Source organism: Eptatretus burgeri, chromosome 16 (genome assembly GCF_056783735.1).
Source record: "Eptatretus burgeri isolate ZD-2024b chromosome 16, Ebu_testis_v1, whole genome shotgun sequence".
In the NCBI taxonomy this organism is placed as follows: domain Eukaryota; kingdom Metazoa; phylum Chordata; class Myxini; order Myxiniformes; family Myxinidae; genus Eptatretus; species Eptatretus burgeri.
In genome coordinates, this window is record NC_140976.1 from 31,456,124 (window position 1) to 31,480,529 (window position 24,406).

Here is a 24,406-nt window from a genome sequence, read left to right on the forward strand (position 1 = left end):
TGTTCATGGCAAAATATCAGATCACAGTGCGTTCATACCCATAGATAATTCCACCAATTAGGGGATGAACAGAAATCACACCACTATACGATCCCACCCCCTTGATAATGCCAAAAATCAGGGGGATGCATTGAACGAGTCGGAAAGTGTTGATGCCCTTTAATAATTCCACCACTTGTGGGCGATCCAAGCGGCTAATAGAATGGAAACAGGTGGGGTTACATGCCCAAGCACAGGAATAAAAGTCAAGGTATCAACTGTTCTGTGTGATTCCGTGGGACTGCCTGTGATTGTGTGGAGATCGCTTGTGCCTCGCTGACGTGCTCGCTGCGCCGGACTTCGACACGGCACTGATTTCTGTGATAAACCTTGCGCTGGAGTGCTGCACGTGCCGTGCTGATCCCGGATGGACCTGAACATCTCGGTGCATTTGGGGGTCGTTGGTGTGAACCTCCAGGCTATTGGTGGTTGGTACCAGACAACTGAGCATCAACTAATAAATAACAGAGCACCTAGGGTCCCATCCACCACAGTCGTGGGGGAACCTCCATGCCCTTCAGGAACCATGGGAATTCAGCTCACGCAACCATCTCGATTCTGGAGGGAGGCGGCAGGTTCCACAAGACCTGACACACCAGCTCTGGTCGGGTGTCTTCTTGTCTTCCCCTCATTGTATCTCTGTCAAGTGAATGTGGGTCCATATTTATTTTGTTAAGTGACTGTGTATATCTGATCCATTTCATTGGTGTGAGTGTCACGCAAGGGGAATGGGAATCCATCATTACTTGCTTCTTGTTTATTGTGTGGTTGTGGTGGTCGTATGGCAGCTTGGCTGCCGGGATAGCTATCATTTCTTGAAGCGCGACTGTGTCGCTGATGCAGTGCCCCTCTACCAGTGCACACACTGGAACTGGTACTCATTTCGCCGACCTCGGAAGGATGACATGCTGGAGTCAACCCCCTGGTGTATTAATTCAGCAGCCGACGGGGCTTGAACTCAGGACCCTAGGATCCCAAGCCGCCACCCTAACCACTGAGCCAGCACCAGGCTTCGTTTATTGTATCATTTTATAATACATTTTTGAACCTGACTTGGTCTACATCTCATTCCGTTTGCTCTGACGGTTTAATCTGGTGGCTCTAATAGAATCTGTTTGAGATAGAGATTTATTGTGGTCAGGTACTGTTAGAGTTCCCGGCAATCACATGGGTTTTGGTTGCACGGCCAAGATAAGGTCTTTCCCGTGATTGCCATCGGCATGGAACTCGCCCCACGCAGGGACTTTAATCTGTATGGCAATGTGGTCTTGGACATGAGGATCTGGCGGTGTCTCTGAGGAGGGGGATTGACGTGGTCGCTCAGTGACTCACCGGATTCAAACCTGGGCAACTGGGTCGGACCGGCGTGATCATTACTATATATATATATATATATATATATATATATATATATATATATATATATATATATATATATATATATATATATATATATATATATATATATATATATATATATATATATATATATATATATATATATATATGTCTTTATATTTATATATATATATATATATATATATATATATATATATATATATATATATATATATATATATATATATATATATATATATATATATATATATATATATTTCCCATCAGATGTGTATTTGTTTTTTTGTATACATAGTCAAGGCTCGTGGAAGAGTTATTCTAGTGATGTCCTGAGAAAATAACATCTTATATATTATTTCCGAGTTTGTGGTTTCACGTCGCGCTATCTTCGACTTTGTTCTGCGCTCGAGTAATGTGATATTCGGCTTACATTATCTCAAAGACCATATGAGGTGCATGGTACAAAAAAAGTAAATAAAATGGTTCTGAAACAGTGAAATCGTATTCCACTTACTGCATTAAAATAAAATTACTACTGATACTCTGCATCAGTTCCTTTCTCAAACACACCCACCCCAACATGTCGCGCAGAGCGCGGGTTATGCTAGTGATGGATAAAAGTCTGCTCGTACTTGTTAGCAATCATGGTGCCGTTAATTTTCCGTCAACTTCCATCACTATTGGCTGAGATTCAACTTCAATCTTGTCGTGAATTCCTGGTATGTACTTCAGCAGTAGGTGTCGTACAATTAATATGATACCCTTCTCGAACATCGAACAACCCATCATTGATTGCTGCCAATTGGATTCATGTAAACAAAACACACATCTGCTTTTCTTGTCACACCACCATTTTATGGCACGATGGCCATTTCCATCCTTTTTTGTTTACTAGCCCTTTCTGCAGCGGTTCAAGCAGCTACAAGTTCATCGATGCCACAAGTTACCATGCATCTTCCTATTCCTGGTTAATTGAGAAATGTGTATCTATTCACATCTGTAGTTATTGGCAAGGTCGTTGGGAGTACTTGAATTAGCCTTCCTGGATAATGATTAAAGTGGTGAGTTTATTTTGAACCAAAAGACTGTAGTTCAAGTCTCGTTACCCTTACTCCAACCCTAACCATATTGAACATGGCTTTAATATTTCTAATCACAAGCTCTAAGGCCTGTGGAGGAGCTTTGAAACAAATCATGCACATATGCAGACAGATACATGAGACAACACCAGACTTTACTTTCATGCAAACACAGCCGCTGAGATTAGGGGAAGTGACGTCCTTTCTCAAAGCCCTCTGAGTACCAGCGACATCATCTTTTCTCTCTGCGGTTTTGATTTATCATATTGTGCTAACAGCATATATGTTTATTGAGTGGGGCTATTTCACGGTCATCTGGGGAATAATTATCACGAGCACTTTAATAAAGTTCGTCCCTTGTGATCAGAGAAGCCATCAGCATTTGGTTAGATCTCCTTGGTTAATTGAGAAATGTGTATCTAGTTTTCCCACTTTGTTTTTAATCCTTATTTCTTTGTAGTACATCAAACACACTAGGCCACAAGTGCTCCCCCTTTTTATCCTCCCTTTGTAATTCTGGATTAATGTTTTTGAAACTCATTTTGATACTTAATCAATGTAAATGCAATTCGTGGTCTTTAATGTGTCGTGTAAACAGAGGTAATGAACACCACAAATAATTATCTCCATTATCAATTCTGTTTGGTTAGAAATTGGCAAAGCAGAAGGAATCAAAGGAAGTCTTAGCTTGTTATCATTGTTAAAGAAACAATATTAGAAATGCTTAGGTTGTTATCATTATTAAATTAACTAGTACGGGCCCGTAGGTGCGTAAACGACGACTGGATTGGGGCATTATTTCAATTAGATCGGACCAACTGTATCATAAATGGCCATAACTTAGAAAACACCTGGGAAACATACTCAGGTCCCCAGCGTCAATTGTGGCGTCATATCAAATGAAGAAGAATTGTGACGCCCCTCTCTCTCCCCCCCCCTCGCTCCCCCCTCCTCTCTCCCCCCCCACCTCTCTCGCCCCTCTCTCTCGCTCCCACTCTCACCCCCTCTCTCGCCCCTCCTCTCAAATTGTGACGCCCCCTCTCTCCCCCTCCTCTCTCCCCCTCCTCTCTCGCCCCTCTCTCTCGCTCCCACTCTCACCCCCTCTCTCCCCCTCTCTTGAATTGTGACGCCCCCTCTCTCTCACCCCCTCTCTCCCTCCCCTCTCTCACCCCCTCTCTCTCCCCCTCTCTCCCCCTCTCTCTCCCCCTCTCTCCCCCCTCTCTCATCCCCTCTCTCACCCCTCCTCTATTCCCCCTCTCTCTTCCCCCTCTCTCTTCCCCCCTCTTTCTCCCCCTCCTCTCTCGCTCTCGCCCCTCTCTCTCGCCCCCACTCACACCCCCTCCCGTCCCCCTCTCTCGCTCTCTCTCGTCCCCACTCCCACCCCCCTCTCTCTCCCCTCTCTTGCCCCCACTCTCCCCCCAACTCTCGCCCTTCCTCTCTCCCCCCTCCTCTCTCGCCCCTCTCTCTCACCCCCACTCTCATCCACGCCCTCTCCCGTCCCCCTCTCTCGCAGATATTGGTTGACAGATAAATGGCCGTAACTTGGGAACCGCTTGTCCGATTAATATCAAAACTCGAAAAGGCACATCCGCAGGTCCCCAGCAATTTTCCTGGCAAGGTTCAATCAGATCGGGCCGTCAATCATGCAAAAAATAATAATAATAATAAATAAATAAATAAACATTAATTGTGACGTCATTCGTGATGTCATAGCACGTCTTGTCATTGGTCGACAGATAAATGGCCGTAACTTGGGAATTGCTTATCCGATTAATATCAAACCTTGAAAAGGCACATCCGCGGGTCCCCAGCAATATGCCTGGCAAGTTTCAATCAGATCGGACCGTCAATCGTGCAAAAAAAAATAAATAAATAAAAATAAATAAACATTAGTTATGACATCATTCGTGACGTCATAGCACAGTGTCTTGTCATTGGTCGACAGATAAATGGCCGTAACTTGAGAACCGCTCGTCCGATTGATATCAAACCTCGAAAAGGCACATCCACGGGTCCCCGGCAATATTCCTGGCAAGTTTCAATGAGATCGGACCGGCGGTCGTCAAGAAACGGCGGTCGCAGACAGACTGACAGACACACACACACACACAGATTGCTGGAATTATAGATAGATAATATAAGAAAAGCTTGCTTGTTATCATTATAAAATAAACAATATTAGAAATGCTGAGGTTGTTATCATGATTAAATAAATAATATTAGAAATGCTTCCTTGTTATCATTATTAAAGAAACAATATTAGAAATGCTTAGGTTGTTATCATTATTAAATTAACTAGTACGGGCCCGTAGGTGAGTGCCAGTATGTGCAGCCTCTCTCTCTCAAACCTCGAAAAGGCACATCCGCGGGTCCCCAGCAATATTCCTGGCAAGTTTCAATTGTGCAAAAGAAATAATAAAAAATAAATAAATAAATAAACATTAATTGTGACGTCATTTGTGATGTCATAGCACCATGTCTTGTCATTGGTTGACAGATAAATGGCCGTAACTTGGGAACCGCTTAACCGATTAATATCAAACCTTGAAAAGCACATCCGCGGGGGCCCGGCAATATTCCTGGCAAGTTTCAGTCAGATCGGACCATTGATCGTGCAAAAATAAATAAATAAACATTAATTGTGACGTCATTCGTGACGTCATAGCACCGTGTCTTGTCATTGGCCGACAGATAAATGGCCGTAACTTGGGAACTGCTTAACCGATTAATATCAAACCTTGAAAAGCACATCTGCAGGGCCCCTGCAATATTCCTGGCAAGTTTCAATCCGATCGGACCGGCGGTCGTCGAGAAACGGCGGTCGCAGACAGACAGACACACACACAGAGAGATGGCTGGAATTATAGATAGATAATATCAGAAATGCTTCGTTTGTTATCGTCAGTAAATAAATAATATTAGAAATGCTTCGCTTGTTATTATTAAATGCTTCGGTTGTTATCATTATTAAATAAATAATATTAGAAATGCTTAGGTTGTTATCATTCTTAAATAAATAATATCAGAAATGCTTCATTTGTTATCGTTAGTAAATAAATAATATTAGAAATGCTTAGCTTGTTATTATTAAAGAAACTATTAGAAATGCTTGGGTTGTTATCATTATTGAATTAATATTATTAGAAATGCTTCGTTTGTTATCATTATTAAATAAATAATATCAGAAATGCTTCGTTTGTTATCATTATTAAATAAATAATATCAGAAATGCTTCATTTGTTATCGTTAGTAAATAAATAATATTAGAAATGCTTAGCTTGTTATTATTAAAGAAACAATATTAGAAATGCTTGGGTTGTTATCATTATTGAATTAATATTATTAGAAATGCTTGGTTTGTTATCATTATTAAATAAATAATATCAGAAATGCTTGGTTTGTTATCATTATTAAATAAATAATATCAGAAATGCTTCGTTTGTTATCATTATTAAATAAATAATATCAGAAATACTTCGTTTGTTTTGTTAGTAAATAAATAATATTAGAAATGCTTGGGTTGTTATCATTATTGAATTAATATTATATTATTAGAAATGCTTCGCTTGTTATCATTTGTAATTAAATAAAATTAGAAATCCTTAGATTGTTATCATTAGGAAGTAAATAATATTAGAAATGCTTCGCTTGTTATCATTATTAAATTAATATTATTAGAAATACTTTGCTTATCATTATGAAAGAAATAATATGAGAAATTCTTAGCTTATTATCATTATTAAAAAATAATATTAGAAATGCTTAGCTCATCATTATTATATCAATAAGATTAGAAATGCTTTGCATATCATTATTAAAGAAATTATATTAGAAATGGTTAGCTCATTGTCATTATTAACGAAATATTATTAGAAATGCTTCGCTTAATAATCTTAATTAATAATCTTTCTTGTATCTTTTCGATCTATACAACTCCTGAAACCACGTGTCTCTCTTCACCCTCTTCCTGAAACGTTTCATCGACCCAGCAGCTTGACTGCGTTTACAGTTCCAAATTCACAATACACTTCCACAATTTCACTTCAACCTTCCCTTTTCCGAATGTTATGCAATCCTTACTTAAAATAAATTATTCACTTTTGACTATACACCTCCCATAACCACGTGCTTCTCCCGTAACCACGTGATCCGTTTCCACCCCCTGCGTTTACCGATCCAAATTCACCATTCACCTCACAATTTCTTCTACAACCTTTTCATGACCGAATGTGATGAAAACTCTCTCAAACATCAATAATTATAATAATAATAATTAATAATATAAAAACCATCTCTTATAATGTTTCATCTTCCCCCTTCACACGTGTGGTACTCATTATTGTATCATAATTCACAACTCTACTATTTAAACAGACTGCTCTCAATTCGACCTTTCCTTCATACCTTGCCGGAAAAATCCAACTGTTACAGCGTTTCTTCTCTCCATTCTCTTAATTTTCCTTTATTGCATCCCTCAAGGAATGTCTTTAATGGCATCTCTGAACTAAAACTTTAAAAAAAAACCCCAGTTTGCTCTGAATGTTCACTTTTCATCAACCATTCTTTTTTTCCAACTTCAGTGCCAACTCACCGCTATCACCCCTCCCTCTCAAAGCAACCATCACACTCTTCTCCCTCAAAGCCTCCCTCTCACCTTTCTCAAAAACTCCCCCCTCACCTTTCTCCCTCAACTCTCCCCACTCACTCTTCTCCCACCATTCACCCCCCTCACTCACCCTTCTCAAAGCTGCCCCCCTCTCATCCACAAAGCTACTTCCTTCCCCTGCACTCTCACCTCCATCTCATCACTCCACCTCCTCAAATTCTCAACTGACTTCTTCCCCCTCTCTTGTCCCCCTCTCCCCCAGCACCACAGAGCCTTTTCTCCTCCTCATCCGGCCCCCTCCCCAAGCTATTCTTCAATCCCCCACACTCTTCAACAACCCTCCTTTCCCCCCCCTCATCCCTTGTCCTACCCTCCCCCTGCACTCCCATCCCCTGCACCCAAGGCCTCCTCCCCTCCCTCTTCATTAACAGTGTGAACCTCAAATATCCGGAGCCTTCGCTCAAACCTTACAGATCTTTCCATACAGGTGGCCACTGACAAACCAGACATAATCTGCGTAACAGAAACTTTCCTCCCTCAAGACATCCCTGACTCCCAAGTATCTCTCCCTGGTTACTCCCTCCTCTGGTATGACAAACCTGAGCCTCATCCTGGTGGAGGAGTTGCTCTCTTTATCAAAGACTGTATTCCTCACTCTCCATGCACTGCTCTCACTCCCCCACACCCCCAGGAATACCTCTGGCTACGGCTTCCCTCCACTCCCACCTCTTGTTTATATGTGTACTGTACCGTCCACCGAACAGTGATGACTCCATTAACACGTCACTATCCGAAAACATGGACCAACTTCTATCTTCTCATCCAAACTCTCTCTTCCTCATATGTGGCGACTTCAATTGTCATCATGCCAGTTGGCTCGGTGTGGGTACCTCTCTCCTGTCATGGCACCTCAGCAAAAGCTTTCTGTGACTCATTGCGACTGACTCAATCGGTCAATTTCCCTACCCGGATCTCAACCAACGGTACTCCATCTCTTCTGGATCTGATTTCACCAATTTCCATGAAAATATCTGTTGTTCTTCCTCCGCTCCAAATGGTTCATCTGACCATGTGCTTGTCAAAGTAGACAACTCTCTGGCTGTTATTAGAGAACCAACGAAGCGCCGTCGAGTCTGGCATTTCACTCAGGCCAACTGGCAGGGTCTCCAAACAGCCATCAAACTTCTAGACTGGTCCCCATCGCAACTTTCTCCAACATCAACTCATCCTGGGAATTATTTCAAAGAAACTTGCTCTCCCTCATGCACAGATTTATCCCCTCTCGTCTTCAGTTGCTCTACCCTTCCTCCCACCCTTGGTTCACTGAAGCTTGTGGTGAGGCAGTTGTCCTGAAACAACTTGCCTTTGCCTCATGGAAAGCAAACCTAACTGAGGGTAATCTCAGTACCTTCCATAAAGCTCAGAACAAGTGTGTGTCTACCCTCAGGAGAGCCAGAAAACAAAATCTTTCTTAGCTCAAGTCTGAACTCTCAAACCTCTCTCCCTCTTCCAAATCCAAGTGGCATCTTATCAAATCTGTTTCTGGTGTATGTTCCCCCTCCATCCCCTCCCTAACCTCAAATAGTCACACTGCTGATACCGCACGTGAAAAAGCTGAATGCCTAAACTCGGTGTTTGCAGCTAAATCTTGTGTCCAAAATCCATCACTTTCTCTACCCACCTTACCCAGTCACACCCAACTGTCCCTGGACTCTGTGTCCTTTTCTCGTGGCAAGGTGGAGAGCTTGCTGTCAAACCTCGACTCAGATTCTGCAACCGGTCCAGCTGGCATCAGCCCACGTGTGCTATAAACCGACTCCTCTGTTCTTGCTCACCCTTTCTCTGTTCTCTTCACCCTCTCATTTGCTCAAGGTCATCTGCCATCTGCTGGGAAATCTGCAAACATCACTGCCCTGCATAAAAAGGTGCAAAAACAGATCCCTGCAACTGCAGACCAATCATCCTTCTCCCAATCATCAGCAAGGTTATGGAATCAATCATCGCTTCAGACATTAAATCCTTCCTCTTCTCCAATGGCCTGATTTCCGAACATTAATTTGTTTCAGACCAGGTCACTCTACCCTGGATATGCTGCTTCCACTCTCCCAACAATGTCATTGAGGCCCTCAATGCCGGACATGAAATCAGAGCCATCTCCCTCGACATGTCGTGTGCTTTTGACATGGTCTGGCACCTTGCCCTGCTCACCAAACTCTCTTCTTATGGTATCCAAAGCCATTTCCACTCATGGCTCGCAGACTTCTTCTCCTGTCGCAGTCAACGTGTGGCCCTAAATGGAGTTCTTTCATTCCCTCTTCCTGTACAGGCTGGAGTTCCTCAATACAAGGCAGCGTTCTGGGCAGTCCTCAAGGCAGCCTGTTCTTTTTCTGGTTTTCATCAATGATCTCTCTAACTCTCTGGAAAATCCTCTTTATCTCTTTGTTGATGACTCCACCCTCTGCCGTACCATCTGTCATCCCTCAGACCGGCAAGCGGCTGCTTCTTCGCTCACTGTAGATCTGGGTAAAATCACAAACTGGTCCAACATGTGGAAAATGTCTTTAAATCCAGACAAACCTCACGCTCTCACTATGTCTCTCCGAAAGGACCGTTTGGAACCCCCCCCCCCATCTACTTTCTCAACAAACCTCTGGAAGAAGTCCTTTCTTTTAAGCTTCTGGGTCTCACTATTTGCCATGATTTATCCTGGGGAAGCCACAATTCCAACCTGGCCTCCAAAGCCAGTCGCCGACTGGGAATCCTCCGTCGTGCAAAGTCCTTCCTCAGTCCACTTGAGCTCCTGACCACATATAAAGCTTTCGTCCGCAGCCTGATGGAGTACTGCTCTCCCCTCTGGGCTGGTGCTCCTGCCTCCCACCTTTCTCGGCTTCACGCTGTGGAAACCAAGGCATTTTGGATCATTGGCATCTTCCGCGATGAGGCTGAGTCTTTGGGCCTCTCATTCTCTCACCGCAGGCTGGTCGGTGGTCTTTTTGTCTTCCACCGTCTCCTCTCAGTTCTCGCCCCCCCCCCCAAATTGTTCATTGTTCATTGTTCAATCCAAATTGTTCATGAGCTTTTTTCGTCTCATTGACCTGGAGTGTATGTAAAGGTAACCTTTTATTTTATTTTATTTTATTTATGTATTTATTTATTTATTTATTAATAACTCCATAATTAGAGGTCCATACTTTATACAGATCTGCAGGATGTATCACAACTAGTTAGGAAACGTTTTTAGACTGGAACCAATCCTGGCCAGCTCTCCATTCAGACGCAGGACATTCGATTGTGTGCTCAGGAATTTGTAATTTGTTAAGGTGCCAGCGATAGCTCACCTACTCTTCATGAAGGAGACTGTGGGATCTTTAATGTCCACCAACTAATGCTGGTAGATGGGTTAACATTCATCTGAAGAACAGCACACACATTGAAGAATCACCCTGTCTGCAAAACACCAGGACGACAGTTTATAGCTGGAGTGAGATTCAAACCCAGGCTGGACAGCTCAGAGGCGAGTGTGCGTACCTCAAGGCCATCATAGCAGCCCATACAGGAAGAGTTTGTATATAAATTGTTTTATCTTTATTGCACGAATGCTTGAGTGCACTTTGACGAAAAAGCATCGTTCTTACAAACCCGAATGGAGTTGCAATTGCACATGTTATGGCGTGCAATTAACTCTGTTTCAAAGCCTGGTGTTGGCTTAACAGTAAAAGGTGGCTGGCTTGAGATCTTAGCGCCTTGAGTTTGAGCCATTGTTGTTGGGCCATTGAAATAACACCAGGTGGGTTGACTCAACCTGTTATCCCAATGAAGTTGGCAAAAATGAGTACCAGCTTACTGGTAATGGTGGCACTGCATGAGTGGCAGTGGCAATACACTTCTCCTTACCTTTTCCATCATTATGTACAATATGTTACATTGAACAAAGGGGCAGGTTTGATGCTCAATCGATAATTCTGGGAATCCTCAAAACCTTTTGGCTCAGTAAAAGCAGTGGAAGCAATAAAGACAAAAATTAATTGTTTTGAAATAACTCAGAGGATGCTGCTCTTGTTGTGTTGTTTTTGCAGCTCTGTGTGGAGGGGAATTGTCTAGCTCCCATGGCGTGATCTTATCTCCCAACTACCCCGGCACATACAAGGAGGGCCAAGATTGCATCTGGGGTATCCGAGTCGGGGACGGACGTCGCATGCTGCTGGAGATCCAGCTGTGAGACTCACATTACCGGCTCCGAACCTAATGCTGTGCACATAATCTTCGCAGATATGCACCATAACACAATGGGTAAACTGGTGGTCTCACAGTGAGCCCACTTAAAGTGGTGTCCTAGTAGATGGGGTACAAAACTCGAGGGGCATTATTAAAGATTTGGATTCCCACTTTCTAGAAACTGCGATCGTCTCAGGGGAAATACCATGTTACTATGAGATTGTAAGGCCTAAGTCACATTTGCCACGGTGGCCGTGGGGTCTACAAAATCTACGGCCACTCGCAATTATAGGGTGGCTGCAGTATTTCCACGGTCACACAATGTAGCAGTCACATGTTTTTATTTTTCGGGGAGCCGCACGGTGTATTTAGAAATTGTGGAGACCGAAAACGTGGGGGTGCCGTACGGTCTTTTATTTGATGTCGCACCGTGACTTTAGAGCGTTCCTGCGGCGGCCATAGAATTTTCAAGGAAGACGCAAGGTGCCCGCAGGGGGACTGCAGGGGGGCCCTAAGGCGAACATGCGGCCAGACGGACGGTAACGAGTGGGTTCTTATTTTTTTTTTTTAATTTTTACCAGTTCTTTTGTTTCAGCTTGTCCAATTGCTACGGCGAACGTAGAAATGAAAAAAGTTATAACTCCGCGCTATAATTCCACGACGACCCCTACGGCCTGTAAAATATAGCCAAACGGCGTAGGGCCACCCTGAAGCCACCGCAGAAACTCTGCGGCCGCCACACGTTTCTGTCAATTCAGAGGGCGTATGGCCGCCGTATCCTCGCCGTAGAGCAAATGTGACTTAGGCCTAAGTAAACACCCAGCTGGCTTATTAATGACCTTGGAGAGGGTCATGTGCCTATCTGTGGAAATGATTCATCATTCATGCATGACTCTTAAAAACTCAATCCAGAAAGTAAAGGTTGCTTCCACATCAGGCAAATGCTGCACGATTATTAATATTCCGCGGTGGGGTCTTCATTATGAAAAGTAAATGTACTTCTGACAAATAACATCGATGTGAATTAAAGTGGTGGAGTCATTTTTGATCTCTCCAAATCTCATAATCTATTCTGACAGGCTTGATATCAGCAGCATGGACTCTTTGACCATCTACGATGGTGACGACCTGACAGCACGTATTTTGGGCCAATATGCCGGTGTGCACCATCGCTTCCGGGCTTACAGCACAGCTTCTGAAGTGACGCTACAATTCCTATCGGATCCTGCACGTGTCACTGCCCGCCGTGGTCGTGGATTCATGATCAACTTTTCAGGTACGTACGAGAATCTTACACCTCGAAAATATTTCGATTAAATGTATTCACTTGCTTTGCATGTAATGATAATTATAAAACTGACTTAAGAATACTCACTTGAGCACATATTACCTTATAGATCAACTTCTGGTTCTTATCAGGCCAACTGTTAAGTATTGATGATGTAGACCGAATCTTGAATGAATCGGTGACATCTTGACTGCCATAAATGGTGATTTCATGCATAGTTTTAGATAGCAGTGGCTCTTTATATGATGTGCATTTTGTGGTAGAGTAAATTATTTGTTGTGTCCACAGGAAGCATCATTTCTGGAGTGTGTGAGCATACCGGATATGAGGTTCCCCTGCAGGTTGAGGCAGGAATTACGAATTGTTTTCAGGGTGCCGACTCCTCGTTGAAAGACACCGTAGGATCTTTAACGTCTCCCAACTAATTGTAACAGATGGTACAACCGGCTTAACGTCCAACCCAGGGATGACGCACTTTGTGATGCAACACAGTTTGTCGTCATGCTAAGAGTTTAACCCAGACGAGATGGTTAAAAGGTGAAGGTGTGCGAGATGGTTAAAAGGTGAAGGTGTGCTTCTTCTACACCATCTTGTCAACTCATACCAATTGTATGTTCCTTAAAGTGAAACAAAACGCAGATGTTAAAAATCTGAGCGTGACTACGTCTGATTGTTCGAGTTTTTATATTTCAACTTTATGTAACAAAATATGCATCGTTTATCAATACATGCAACTTCTATGAATATCCCAGTTTCTGTGGAGCAGCCATGTCTCCTTTCTTTGTGATTCCCAGATTGGCTGTGAAACATCACATTTGAAATCATGTGCATTTGATCCTATTGTGGAGAAACCATGCTGCATGAAAATTTAAAGGAAAGGTCATTATGGCCAGGCATGAATGAAGTATGCATGAATCGATGGAAAAACCAATATCCCAGTCATACAATATCCCAATCCCACTGCGGGACAAATAGCAGATGCATCACTGTCTGCTGATCTGAAATCGATGAGATACTGAAATTCATGTTCTTCAATCCTGAAAAATCTCTCGTCCTATCACTCGAGAAGGATGTTAAAACAAACCCACCTATTTATTTTCATGGTCAGCCACACAAGAGGTTCAGTCTGAACTTGGAGGCCTCATCATCAGCCATGACCTCGTCTGGGCCAACCACCGAGCAAAGCTGGCCCCCAAAGCCAGCCACAGACTTTGCATCCTCTGATGAGCCAAGTTTTTCCTTGGAAAAATCAGAGCTACACAGTCTACAAGGCCTTTGTCTGTTGTACAATAGATTACTGTTTGCCACTATGGGATCGCGCCCGAGCACCGCATCTCTTTTCTGGATTATGTGGCATTTTAAGCTCTCAAAATATTGGAATCTCGCATGATGAGGCTGAAGCACAGTTTCTGCTGCTCTCGCATCGCAGCCAGGCCAATGACATCTGCTTTTAATATTGCTTCTCTGCTGGTCTTGCTCACTCTGCTCTCACTTCCTACCGGCCACCTCCAGCAACTCCATTCTTCCATTAACCCAGGTGGACGACACACCTCAACTCTTTATTCCTCACTACTATCTATCTATGGAACCATCTTCCAGAGGCTGTTCTGTCTCGCTCTTCCCTCCAATGCTTCAAGCATCCACTGCACTGCCATCTGTTGTCATCCCCTATCCATACCCACAATGTTTTATTTTTTATATCATTAACCCGACCTGACCCATCCCATTTACCTGATACCGTTTCCTCCCCTCCTTTCTCTCTACTCTTTTCCTGTTCGTTCATTCCCTTGCCTCTTGTGTCCACCTGTAGCTCAACTACCATCCTATAAGTTCATTGCCTTTTTACCCTCCATCACCCCACTCTTCTATGAGCCTTGATCATCTAAAAAAAAAAAGAGAACTCACTAAAGCTTAATTTTTCTGCTTATTGGTACATCTTTTATAATAATAAATGTGTGTGTGTTGTCCATAACTTCAAAACCATGAAACCTAGCAACCTGAAACTTAGCCTGCACATGAAGAGAACTCCAAGGTAGTGCATGAATGAAAATTGGGTGTTTGGGGTAACTTAAACACCCCTTTTGAATATAATTAATGGCCTTATTATATTATCTTTATCAAGGTGTCATCCTTGGTCAGCCCTCTGGCAGCTTTCTGGGGTCTTAACTCACCGTTTTGATCAGCCGATTCAAACCTACCTTGATTGGGAAACACGACCTTCTCTCATGGATGAATTAAAGTGTATAATCAAAATATCAGACCCAATTTGAGAATCCAATCTCGGGGACAAAATAAGTGTCTCAATTTGGAATGAAATCTGAAAATTTTAATAAATCAGCCATTTTTATAACTCGGTGTATTTATTTATGCAAAGCATTAATCTTACATAATTTTTCAACTGTTCGGACAATTATATTGAGTGAATAAAAGGTTAAGGAATGTACAGCAAGTGTGACTTCATTGAGCGCAATACCGTGCTCTCGAACCCTCTTTTGCAATGCATGACAATACAGTTCACAGGTGTCCTTTTTTTTTCAGCAATTACATACGTAGTTTTTCTTTTTACCATTTTGGCGATCTGCTTTCATGACAAAATATTATGGAATAGGCAAAGCCTAGAAGCGAACATAGAATTCTTCTTACATTCGATGCTGCAATTTCCAGTTACTTCGGCCTGGATTCGGGATCAGCGATCAAATAATGTAAATCACGATTAAAAATTATTTTTTGATGATGTGGGAGATATCTTTATTATGAAATTATGGAGACGTAAAACTGCTAGAGTATTTACTCTCTAGTTTTGTTGTTAATTTTTTAGTCATAAAGGTGTGATTGGGTATACTATAGATCAAATTAATTATTTGTGCATTTCTATAACCATGATAACACTACTGCATATTACCTTCACAACAACAACTACACCGCTGAGAACAGGATCTCATCTGAAAAAAAAAATTCCCTCAACATTACCTTCACAACGACAACTACACCGCCTAGAACAGGATCTCATCTGAAAAAAATTAATATTACCTCAACATTACCTTCACAACAACAACTACACCACCTAGAACAGGATCTCATCTGAAAAAATAAATATTACCTCAACATTACCTTCACAACGACAACTACACCGCCGAGAACAGGATCTCATCTGAAAAAATAAATTTTCCTCAACATTACCTTCATAACAACAACTACACCGCCTAGAACAGGATCTCATCTGAAAAAATAAATATTACCTCAACATTACCTTCACAATAACAACTACACCGCCTAGAACAGGATCTCATCTGAAAAAAATAAATATTATCTCAACATTACCTTCACAACAACAACTACACCGCCTAGAACAGGATCTCATCTGAAAAAATTAATATTACCTCAACATTACCTTCACAACGACAACTACACCGCCTAGAACAGGATCTCATCTGAAAAAATTAATATTACCTCAACATTACCTTCACAACGACAACTACACCGCCTAGAACAGGATCTCATCTAAAAAAATTAATATTACCTCAACATTACCTTCACAACAACTACACCGCCTAGAACAGGATCTCATCTAAAAAAATTAATATTACCCCAACATTACCTTCACAACGACAACTACACCGCCTAGAACAGGATCTCATCTGAAAAAATAAATATTACCTCAACATTACTTTCACAACAACTACACCGCCGAGAACAGGATCACATCTGAAAAAATAAATTTTCCTCAACATTACCTTCACAACAACAACTACACCGCCTAGAACAGGATCTCATCTGAAAAAATGAATATTACCTCAACATTACCTTCACAACGACAACTACACCACCTAGAACAGCATCTCATCGAAAAAAATAAATACTAGAAGCGAACGTAGAATTCTTCTTACAATTGCGTCTGACCTAACCTATAACTTGTTCACAACTGTATACGCACTTTCCGGTTACTTCGGCCTGGATTTGGGATCAGCGATCAAATAACGTAAATCACAATTAAAAATTATTTTTTGATGATGTGGGAGATATCTTTATTAAAATCAGTGGAGGAAATATACACCATGTCTGATATTTGGGTCTTAGTCCAGGCAATCTAGCCCATTTTTTCACTTGATCGGGAACAAATTGCAACAGAATTTTTTTAGCGCATTGCATTTCTATGAGGTCCCCACAACACCAGACTAAAAGTCCTAATAAATCCCTGGTGCGGAAATACGTCTCATTTGCATAAATCCAATATGGCGGCCAATTATCAATATTGTGCCATATCTTTGCTCACAGATGACATATTTGAGCGATTTCAACTTCTAGAATGGGAATTTTGTATACAAGGATGCAATTAGCATACTTTTAAACTTCCCTGGAACAAAATCTCATTTGCATAAATCCAATATGGCCGCCAAATATCAATATCTTGCCAAATCTTTGCTCTCAGATGATGTATTTTAGTGATTTAAGTTTCTATAATGAGATCTTTGGATCCAAGGATGCATTTGTAATACTTAAAAACTTCATTGGATGTATCTCGGACACACGCTATATGCAAAGTCTGCATATGTATACCTGCAAATGATGCTTAATCAGCCAGAAAGTCATCCAGATGTCAATCAGCAATTTGAGAAAGGATACTATGTGGTGAGGTGCAGTGATAGGTACTGGGAAGGACTATCCACGGATCTCACAATTGAGTAAGTGCTGATGAGAAGTATAAAGACACATGGAGGCCTGACAAGAGGAAAAGGAATGACAGAAACTCAGCGGTTGGTGTGGGTCCTTTCCATGCCAGCATGTGCAAATATCAACGAGGCCATGCAGAAGCTCAGTGGCATCTCATTTGAAACCATTCACCAGCACAAAGACCTGTCAAAGGCTAGACAAGCTAGAGATGTCAATGACACCCTTGATCTTATCAGCTATCTCAGGGAGAGAGATCCATTCGCACGGGATCCGTCCCTGTTTAACATTGCAAATGGCATGACAGCCCAGGAAGGAGTCAACGTTGAAAGATCAAGAACAGTTGGAGAAAAGATTCTAGCATCCATGGTTGGGAAATCTGTAGAAGAGTTCACCTTCCGGAAATGTGATCGAGCAGTGACACTTAATTCAAGATCAACTGTCAAGATCAAAGGAGAATCTGTGAAGGTAGATCCACAGTTGATCTTCCAGAGACTGGTAACCATTGGGGAGCGCTGTGAAGATCTACAGTCTCTCTTCAAATATGAACTGCGTAGTTACCCCCCAGCATTGTTTGAATCTTCCTTCCTTCCCCTGCAGGCCAATAAGGCTGTCCTTGCCGATGTTCTCTGGAAGACCATGCAAGGGGAGCAACAAGAACCAATTGGAAATGTCCAGTATATTGTCGATGGTGGTGCGCTACTTCATCGTCTTCCATGGCCAAGAGGTTCCACATATGAGAGTGTCAGTCAGCTTTATGTCACATCTGTTACACATAAATATGGGGCTGCTACCATTGTCTTTGATGGATACCAAGACGGTCCAACAACAAAAGATGCCACGCACATGAGAAGGACAGAGGCTTGTTCAGGCAGGACAGTAAACTTCACTGGTGGAATGGTTATACAGTCCAAAAAGGAGGAATTCTTGAAAAATGTGACAAACAAACAGTGATTTATTGTTTATCTCAGTGAGAAACTATAGCAGGCTGGGTGTAATATAGATCATGCAAAGCATGATGCTGATGTGCTCATTGTCCAAACAGCTGTTGCATCTGCTAGAATCAAAGACACTGTCCTGATAGGGGATGACACGGACTTGCTCATCCTCCTACTGCATCATGCTGAACTGGATGCACATGACTTGCTCCTGGCCCCAGAGCCCAGGCAATCAGCAAAAAAAGACCAGGATATGGTGCATAAAGCAGTCTAAGGAATTTCTTGGTCCTGATGTTTGTGACCACGTGTTATTTATCCATGCAATCTTTGGCTGCGATACAACTTCTCGCCTGTTTGGATTGGGAAAGGGTTTAGCAGTAAGGAAGATCAAGAGTGTTGCCCTGTTCTGTCAGCAAGCTAAGGTGTTCAGTCAAGAAGGACATGTGACAAAACAGGACATTATTGCAGCAGGAGAAAAAGCACTTGTGTTATTATATGGTGGTGCCAAAGAACAAGGACTGGACACTTTACGATACAGGTGATTTTGTGAGAAGGTTTCCAAGAGCACATCTCATGTAGAACCTCAACCTCTACCCCCAACTTCAGCAGCTGCAAAGTATCACAGCCTCCATGTATATTATCAGATGATGGAGTGGAAAGGAAGAAGCATCAATATGAAGCCGGAAGAGTGGGGATGGCACATGGTGGATGGACAATGCTTGCCAATACAAACTGAACAGCTTGCAGCCCCATCAAAACTACTGGATGTCATCTGCTCTAACTGTAAAACAGACTAATACAAAGAGGTGCACATGCAGAAAGTATCGTCTGCATTGCAGTGCTGTTTGTGGAGAATGCCGTGGGACAAGTTGTGCCAACTCACAGCTACCAGATTTCACTGATGACTATAATGATGACCTTGATGGGCATCTTCAGCAGGGTATTAATATGCCTGCAATGAAACACTCGCCAAAGAAGTGACTGTCAAAATTTGATCACAAAATATCGATATTTGGTGGCCATATTGGATTTTATTAAATTCATCCATCATTTTATTTAAACCCATCCAATCAAAATATTAAACTATCCCAAATTTAACCTTTGATCCCCTCAAATATTCCAGAAATATAAACTGCTCAAACCTGTTGTCTGAGAGTAAATATATGGCAAAATATTGATATTTGGCAGCCATATTGGATTTATGCAAATGAGATGTGTATCAAAATACATCCAAGAAAATTGTTAAATACTCTAAATGCATTCTTGTATGCAAAAGATATATACTAGAAGTTGAAATGGCTCAAATGTATCATCCAAGAGCAAAGATGTGGCAAAATATTGATATTTGGTGGCCATATTGGATTTATGCAAATGAGATTTTGTTCCAGGGAAGTTTAAAAGTATTCTAAATGCATCCTTGTATACAAAATACCCATTCTAGAAGTTGAAATCATCCAAATATGTCATCTGTGAGCAAAGATATGGCACAATATTGATAATTGGCTGCCATATTGGATTTATGCAAATTAGATGTATTTCCACAACAGGGATTTCTTAGGACTTTTAGTATGGTGTTGTGGGGACCTCATAGAAATGCATTGTGCTAAAAATATTGTTGCAATTTGTTCCCGATCAAACCTTATTTTGCCTGGACTATCTTTCATGTCTCCAACGATGCCTTTATCTCCCGGGACGCATCATTCCCCATGACAAAAACCGGAAGCAAAAGGGTCATAGCCAACGACACGGATTCCAAATTGCCAGGGGTATTGTGTTGTTGTTGTTGTTGTTGTTGTTGTTGTTGTTTCCTATTCTCTCATGTGCACGCGTTGAGTATGAAGCTCACTGCGTTCGCTATTAATATAAGTATACTTATTGTTGCTGCAATATGTTAATAGTCAGCAGTTGCTGAAAACAAAAAGGTACGTAGACAGTACACACTGACGTGGTACAAATGACGCTCCATGGGGTGTGTGCCTACCTACATGTGAGGAGGTTGGAGGAACACGTATGGGGGTTGTGGGGGGGCATGCAAGCAGGCCTTTGCCAGGTAGATAGCATGGGTTTTATTTTTTAAATGCTTCCGCCCGGTTTTATGTCAAACACGGCGGTTAAAAAGAAAAAGTTACTGTTTGGGTGTGTTCTATCGCCCCGGTAATGCCCTGGTACACTGCCTACCCGACCTTTACACTGCCATCCCTCCCTCTCCCCTTCCTTCTCTTTCCCTTACACCGCCTCCCTTCTCCTTACGCTGCCTTCCTCTACCCTCATGCTGCCTTCCCTTCCCCTCCCTCACACTATCCTCCTCTCAAACCCCCTCCACCACCATACAACTCTCTGGAGGTCAGGGAGAGGAAGGGGTGTCAAAGAATGTGCAAATTTGACAAATTAAAGCTTTCTCTTTGAGGAGTCAGAAATGCTGCTAGGATCAATTCGTTCAATCCTGTACTAAGGCCGGCATAGGGGTACCATTCCGCCCCCCCAACCCCCGCTTTCTCTCAAATTCCCCTATCAAACACATATCCAGAACACCCCCTTCCTCTTCCCCACGACCCCCTCTCTCCCCCACCCCTCTTCATTCCCTCGCCCCTCCCAGAGTGCATATCGACATGTGGTGAGGCTCGCTCTCCCCCCACCCCACCCCCTTCCTCGCTCTCCCTCACTTTGTATTTCCCCTTTCCTCGCTCCCCCACTCCTCCTCGCTCCTCTTCCCCTCCCAACCCCCCCATCCTAATTCCTGCCAGTGAAGCGACGGGTTATATTTGCTCGTACTAGCATAAGGCAAATGTATGTGTGTACATACATACGTATGCACGTACGTCTGATCATGATAGAACTGAAAATGGCTGGCCCAATGTCCACCAAATTTTGCATGTGAGCTCGGTGTAGGGTCAAGTAATGGCCAATAAATAACCCCCTCCCCCTAGCGAGAATTGGGATATGACTAGCGATTTTTGTCTGTACACAGAGAAACGCACAAGTGATTTAACCACTGACCCCTACAGGAGGGAGCGTGTATTGGCACCATTTTTTTGCTCCCGAAGGGAACGAGTGTTTCTAATGCTAAAAGAAGACTCGTGCGCCTGTTTGTCACCCAGATAAGTAGCAGGACCTCGAGCAGGGAGGGGGTATTGACAACATATCTCGCTCCCGGTGGGAGCGAGTGTTACCAGTTATCTCACCTGGAACTTATTTCCAAGGAGCTTAATGGGGTGGCGCCTTGTACGTCCGTATACACTTGAAACCTCTTCTGTGAAACTACACACACAATTTTGATGAAACGTGACCACAACCTTCATCAGCCATGATGTACCAAAGTTTGTTCACGACATTTAAAAAATTGGGGTCTGAGGGGTGTATGGGGGGGAACTACAGGAGGGTTGCCCCCCAAAAGAGGTATTTGATTTCTTCTCGGAACCCACACACACAACTCCGATGAAATTGGACCACAACGTTCATCACTCGTGATGCACGAAAGTTTGTTCATGACAATTCAAAAATTGGGGCCATAACATTGGTTCATTGGTACATTTTGCTGATTCCGTTCCATGTTGACTTACTCCTCAGTAACATTATTTCACCAGGTGAGTGCCCAGGGGTATTGCCCATATATATATATATATATATATATATATATATATATATATATATATATATATATATATATATATATATATATATATATATATATATATATATATATATTTTTTTTTTTTTTTTTTTTTTTTTTTTTAAATAGTGGCATATAAAGTGAAAAAAGTGTGGTCATGATCAGAATAAATCAGTTTTTGAAATTTGTGCACAAAACAAAGTACGCGTTTGCTGTGCAAAGAAATTTGCTTTAATGTAATTGCGAGTTTCAAATTCAGCAGATGATTTTCTTGTAAGTGCAAGTACGAGTAAGCCACGTGATTTGCTGAAACACACAGCTCCTTACACCCAGAGAGTTGAAGTTTGCCCCATGGTTAATTTAAATGTTGACGTTCGACACGAAGTCTTTTGTGTAATTGTTTTCGTTTCCTCAATGAGCCTTCGACATAAAACTAAATGTGTGCGGTCACCCATCCAGTATTTTGTGTCATCATGTGAAAACGCTCAAATGACACTGGCTTGATACGATGTTTAAGGGTGTGCGGATGCAGATGCATCATGGAAATTTAGGAATTAAACTTGTAATGTGGGCAAACACTTTGTGAGGGAGAACGGTGCAATTGATTAAATGAATGGCTTGGCCTTTTCTGCTCGCTGTTCTCTCCCCAATTTCTTTTCATTGCCCAGAGGTTGCACGGAATGACACGTGCCCTCCCCTGCCTGACGTGGCTCGGGGCTGGAAGACTCTCTCTCACCCAGAGTTGGTGCGTGGCACAATGGCAACATACCAATGTGAACCAGGCTTTGACATCCTGGGCACGGATATCCTCATGTGCCAGTGGGATCTGTCATGGAGCACCGAGCCACCGACTTGCCAGCGAGGTTGGTCCCTTGGTTTGCATAATTCTGTGCTTGTTGATGTCTTTATAGGTGAGCTGAGGAAATCCGTGGTTATATATATCCATTTGCACTCCCTTCGGGTGTAGTCCAGTACTGCACAGATCCTGGAGTAGCTGAGCATGGGCGGCGCATCATCTCAGACTCTCGCTTCCTCGTGGGTGCCACGGTGCAGTACGCCTGTGACCGGGGCTACCTCATGGAGGGTGCCTCACTGCTCACGTGCCATGCTCGTGATACGGGCACGCCAAAATGGAGTGCTCCACCACCACGCTGCATCCGTGAGTTTGGCACGCTCGGCGTTTTTGCTGTCTCAACAATCTTGTTTGCACCTTGCACGCACTTGGTCTGTGCAGCAAAGTGGCTGTTTTTGCCAAGTTTTTGTATAAACGAGAAGTTTGAACATTTGACGATAAGCGACTCAGATTAGACTCGGCGACTCGAAGTGACGCGACTCGGGAGTGTGATGGTGAGAACGTCTGCTCCGAGTCTGGGAGGACGGTGGCTCAAACCCCAGCAAAGTCATACCAAAGCCTAAAAATGGTACATGCAACTTTCTTACTTGGCCTTCTTCATTTAAAAGGTTAAGAGCATGGACAATCCCCATTGGGTGGCATCCATGGGGAGGAGGAAATTCTTCCTTAGGAAATGCCCCACTGAGTGCAGAGAGAAAAGTGGCACCATTGTTGTGATGTCGTTGGTACCCAGAGTGCCCTGGCAAGTGATGGCACTTTTCCCAAGCTCAGTGGCTGTGTTTGTCTCGTCTTACAGTCGTGTGTGTGTGTGTGTGTGTGTGTGTGTGTGTGTGTGTGTGTGTGTGTGTGTGTGTGTGTGTGTGTGTGTGTGTGTGTGTGTGTGTGTGTGTGTGTGTGTGTGTGAGTGAGCTCCACATCGAGACTTAGATTATATGTATAAAAAACAAGGTCTCCAATTTTGCTCAACCATTGCTCAGTTCAAATGTTGCTTCCTTTCTCTCAACGACCAGTCTTCGCTGCTGTCATTTTTAAAATTGATTTTTGTTCTTTCTTCTCGTTTGCTTGTTCAACTGTACTGCATATTTAATTGAAATATGGGCCAACAAAAATATATCTTTCTGATATTGCTTTTGAGATAGAAAAGTAATTTTAATAAAATGCTTCATCTGCTGAATTTTTTTTATTGTTTTTTTTACTGATAACATTAACACCTTTGTTCCTCTCTTCTCCCACTCTCGTGTAATCTCTTTCTTCGGTCTGTTCAGTCACACTCTTCCGTACACAGCTTCAAGATGGCATACACCACAACCTCACCCTTCTTCCCTACCTGTGATCTTTTATCACCTCATTAACCCTCCTCTTTTACTGGAAGGTTGTTATGTTATCTCTCCTCTTCTCTTTCCTCTTCTTTTTTCATCCCCTTGTTACATCTGTGTGTCGAACCACTATCAGTGCATTGGATTTTACCCTTTTGTCAAAACGCTTTTCCATGAGCTGAGATTTTGTCTATTTTTGTTATTATTTGAAACAAGAAAATCTGCTCTTGATGAAGTTATTACCTTTGCCACCAAAGGTGGATGGAGGTTATATTTTCAAGCCTGTCAGTTTGTCTGTCTGTGAACAGGACATCTCAAAAAGTTATGGACGGATTCGAATGAAACTTGGTGGACAGGTCTCGTGTGTGACAAGGACAAACTATTCGATTATGGTGAAGATCCAGATCCTGATCCGGACACGAGTTTTTTTAAGTT

The 24,406-nt window shown here is 42.5% G+C and overlaps 1 protein-coding gene across 3 annotated transcripts in view; it reads left to right on the forward strand.

The window, feature by feature from the left end:
* The window catches only part of SEZ6 (seizure related 6 homolog), a 226,182-nt gene that overhangs the window by 190,334 nt on the left and 11,442 nt on the right, over nucleotides 1-24,406 (forward strand). For all 3 annotated transcript variants that reach the window (XM_085859811.1, XM_085859810.1, XM_085859812.1), the window contains 4 exons: nucleotides 11,160-11,298; nucleotides 12,378-12,574; nucleotides 22,471-22,665; nucleotides 22,770-22,961. In XM_085859811.1, coding sequence (XP_085715937.1) covers nucleotides 11,160-11,298; nucleotides 12,378-12,574; nucleotides 22,471-22,665; nucleotides 22,770-22,961 — 723 coding nt within the window. The remainder of the gene's footprint in view (nucleotides 1-11,159; nucleotides 11,299-12,377; nucleotides 12,575-22,470; nucleotides 22,666-22,769; nucleotides 22,962-24,406) is intronic.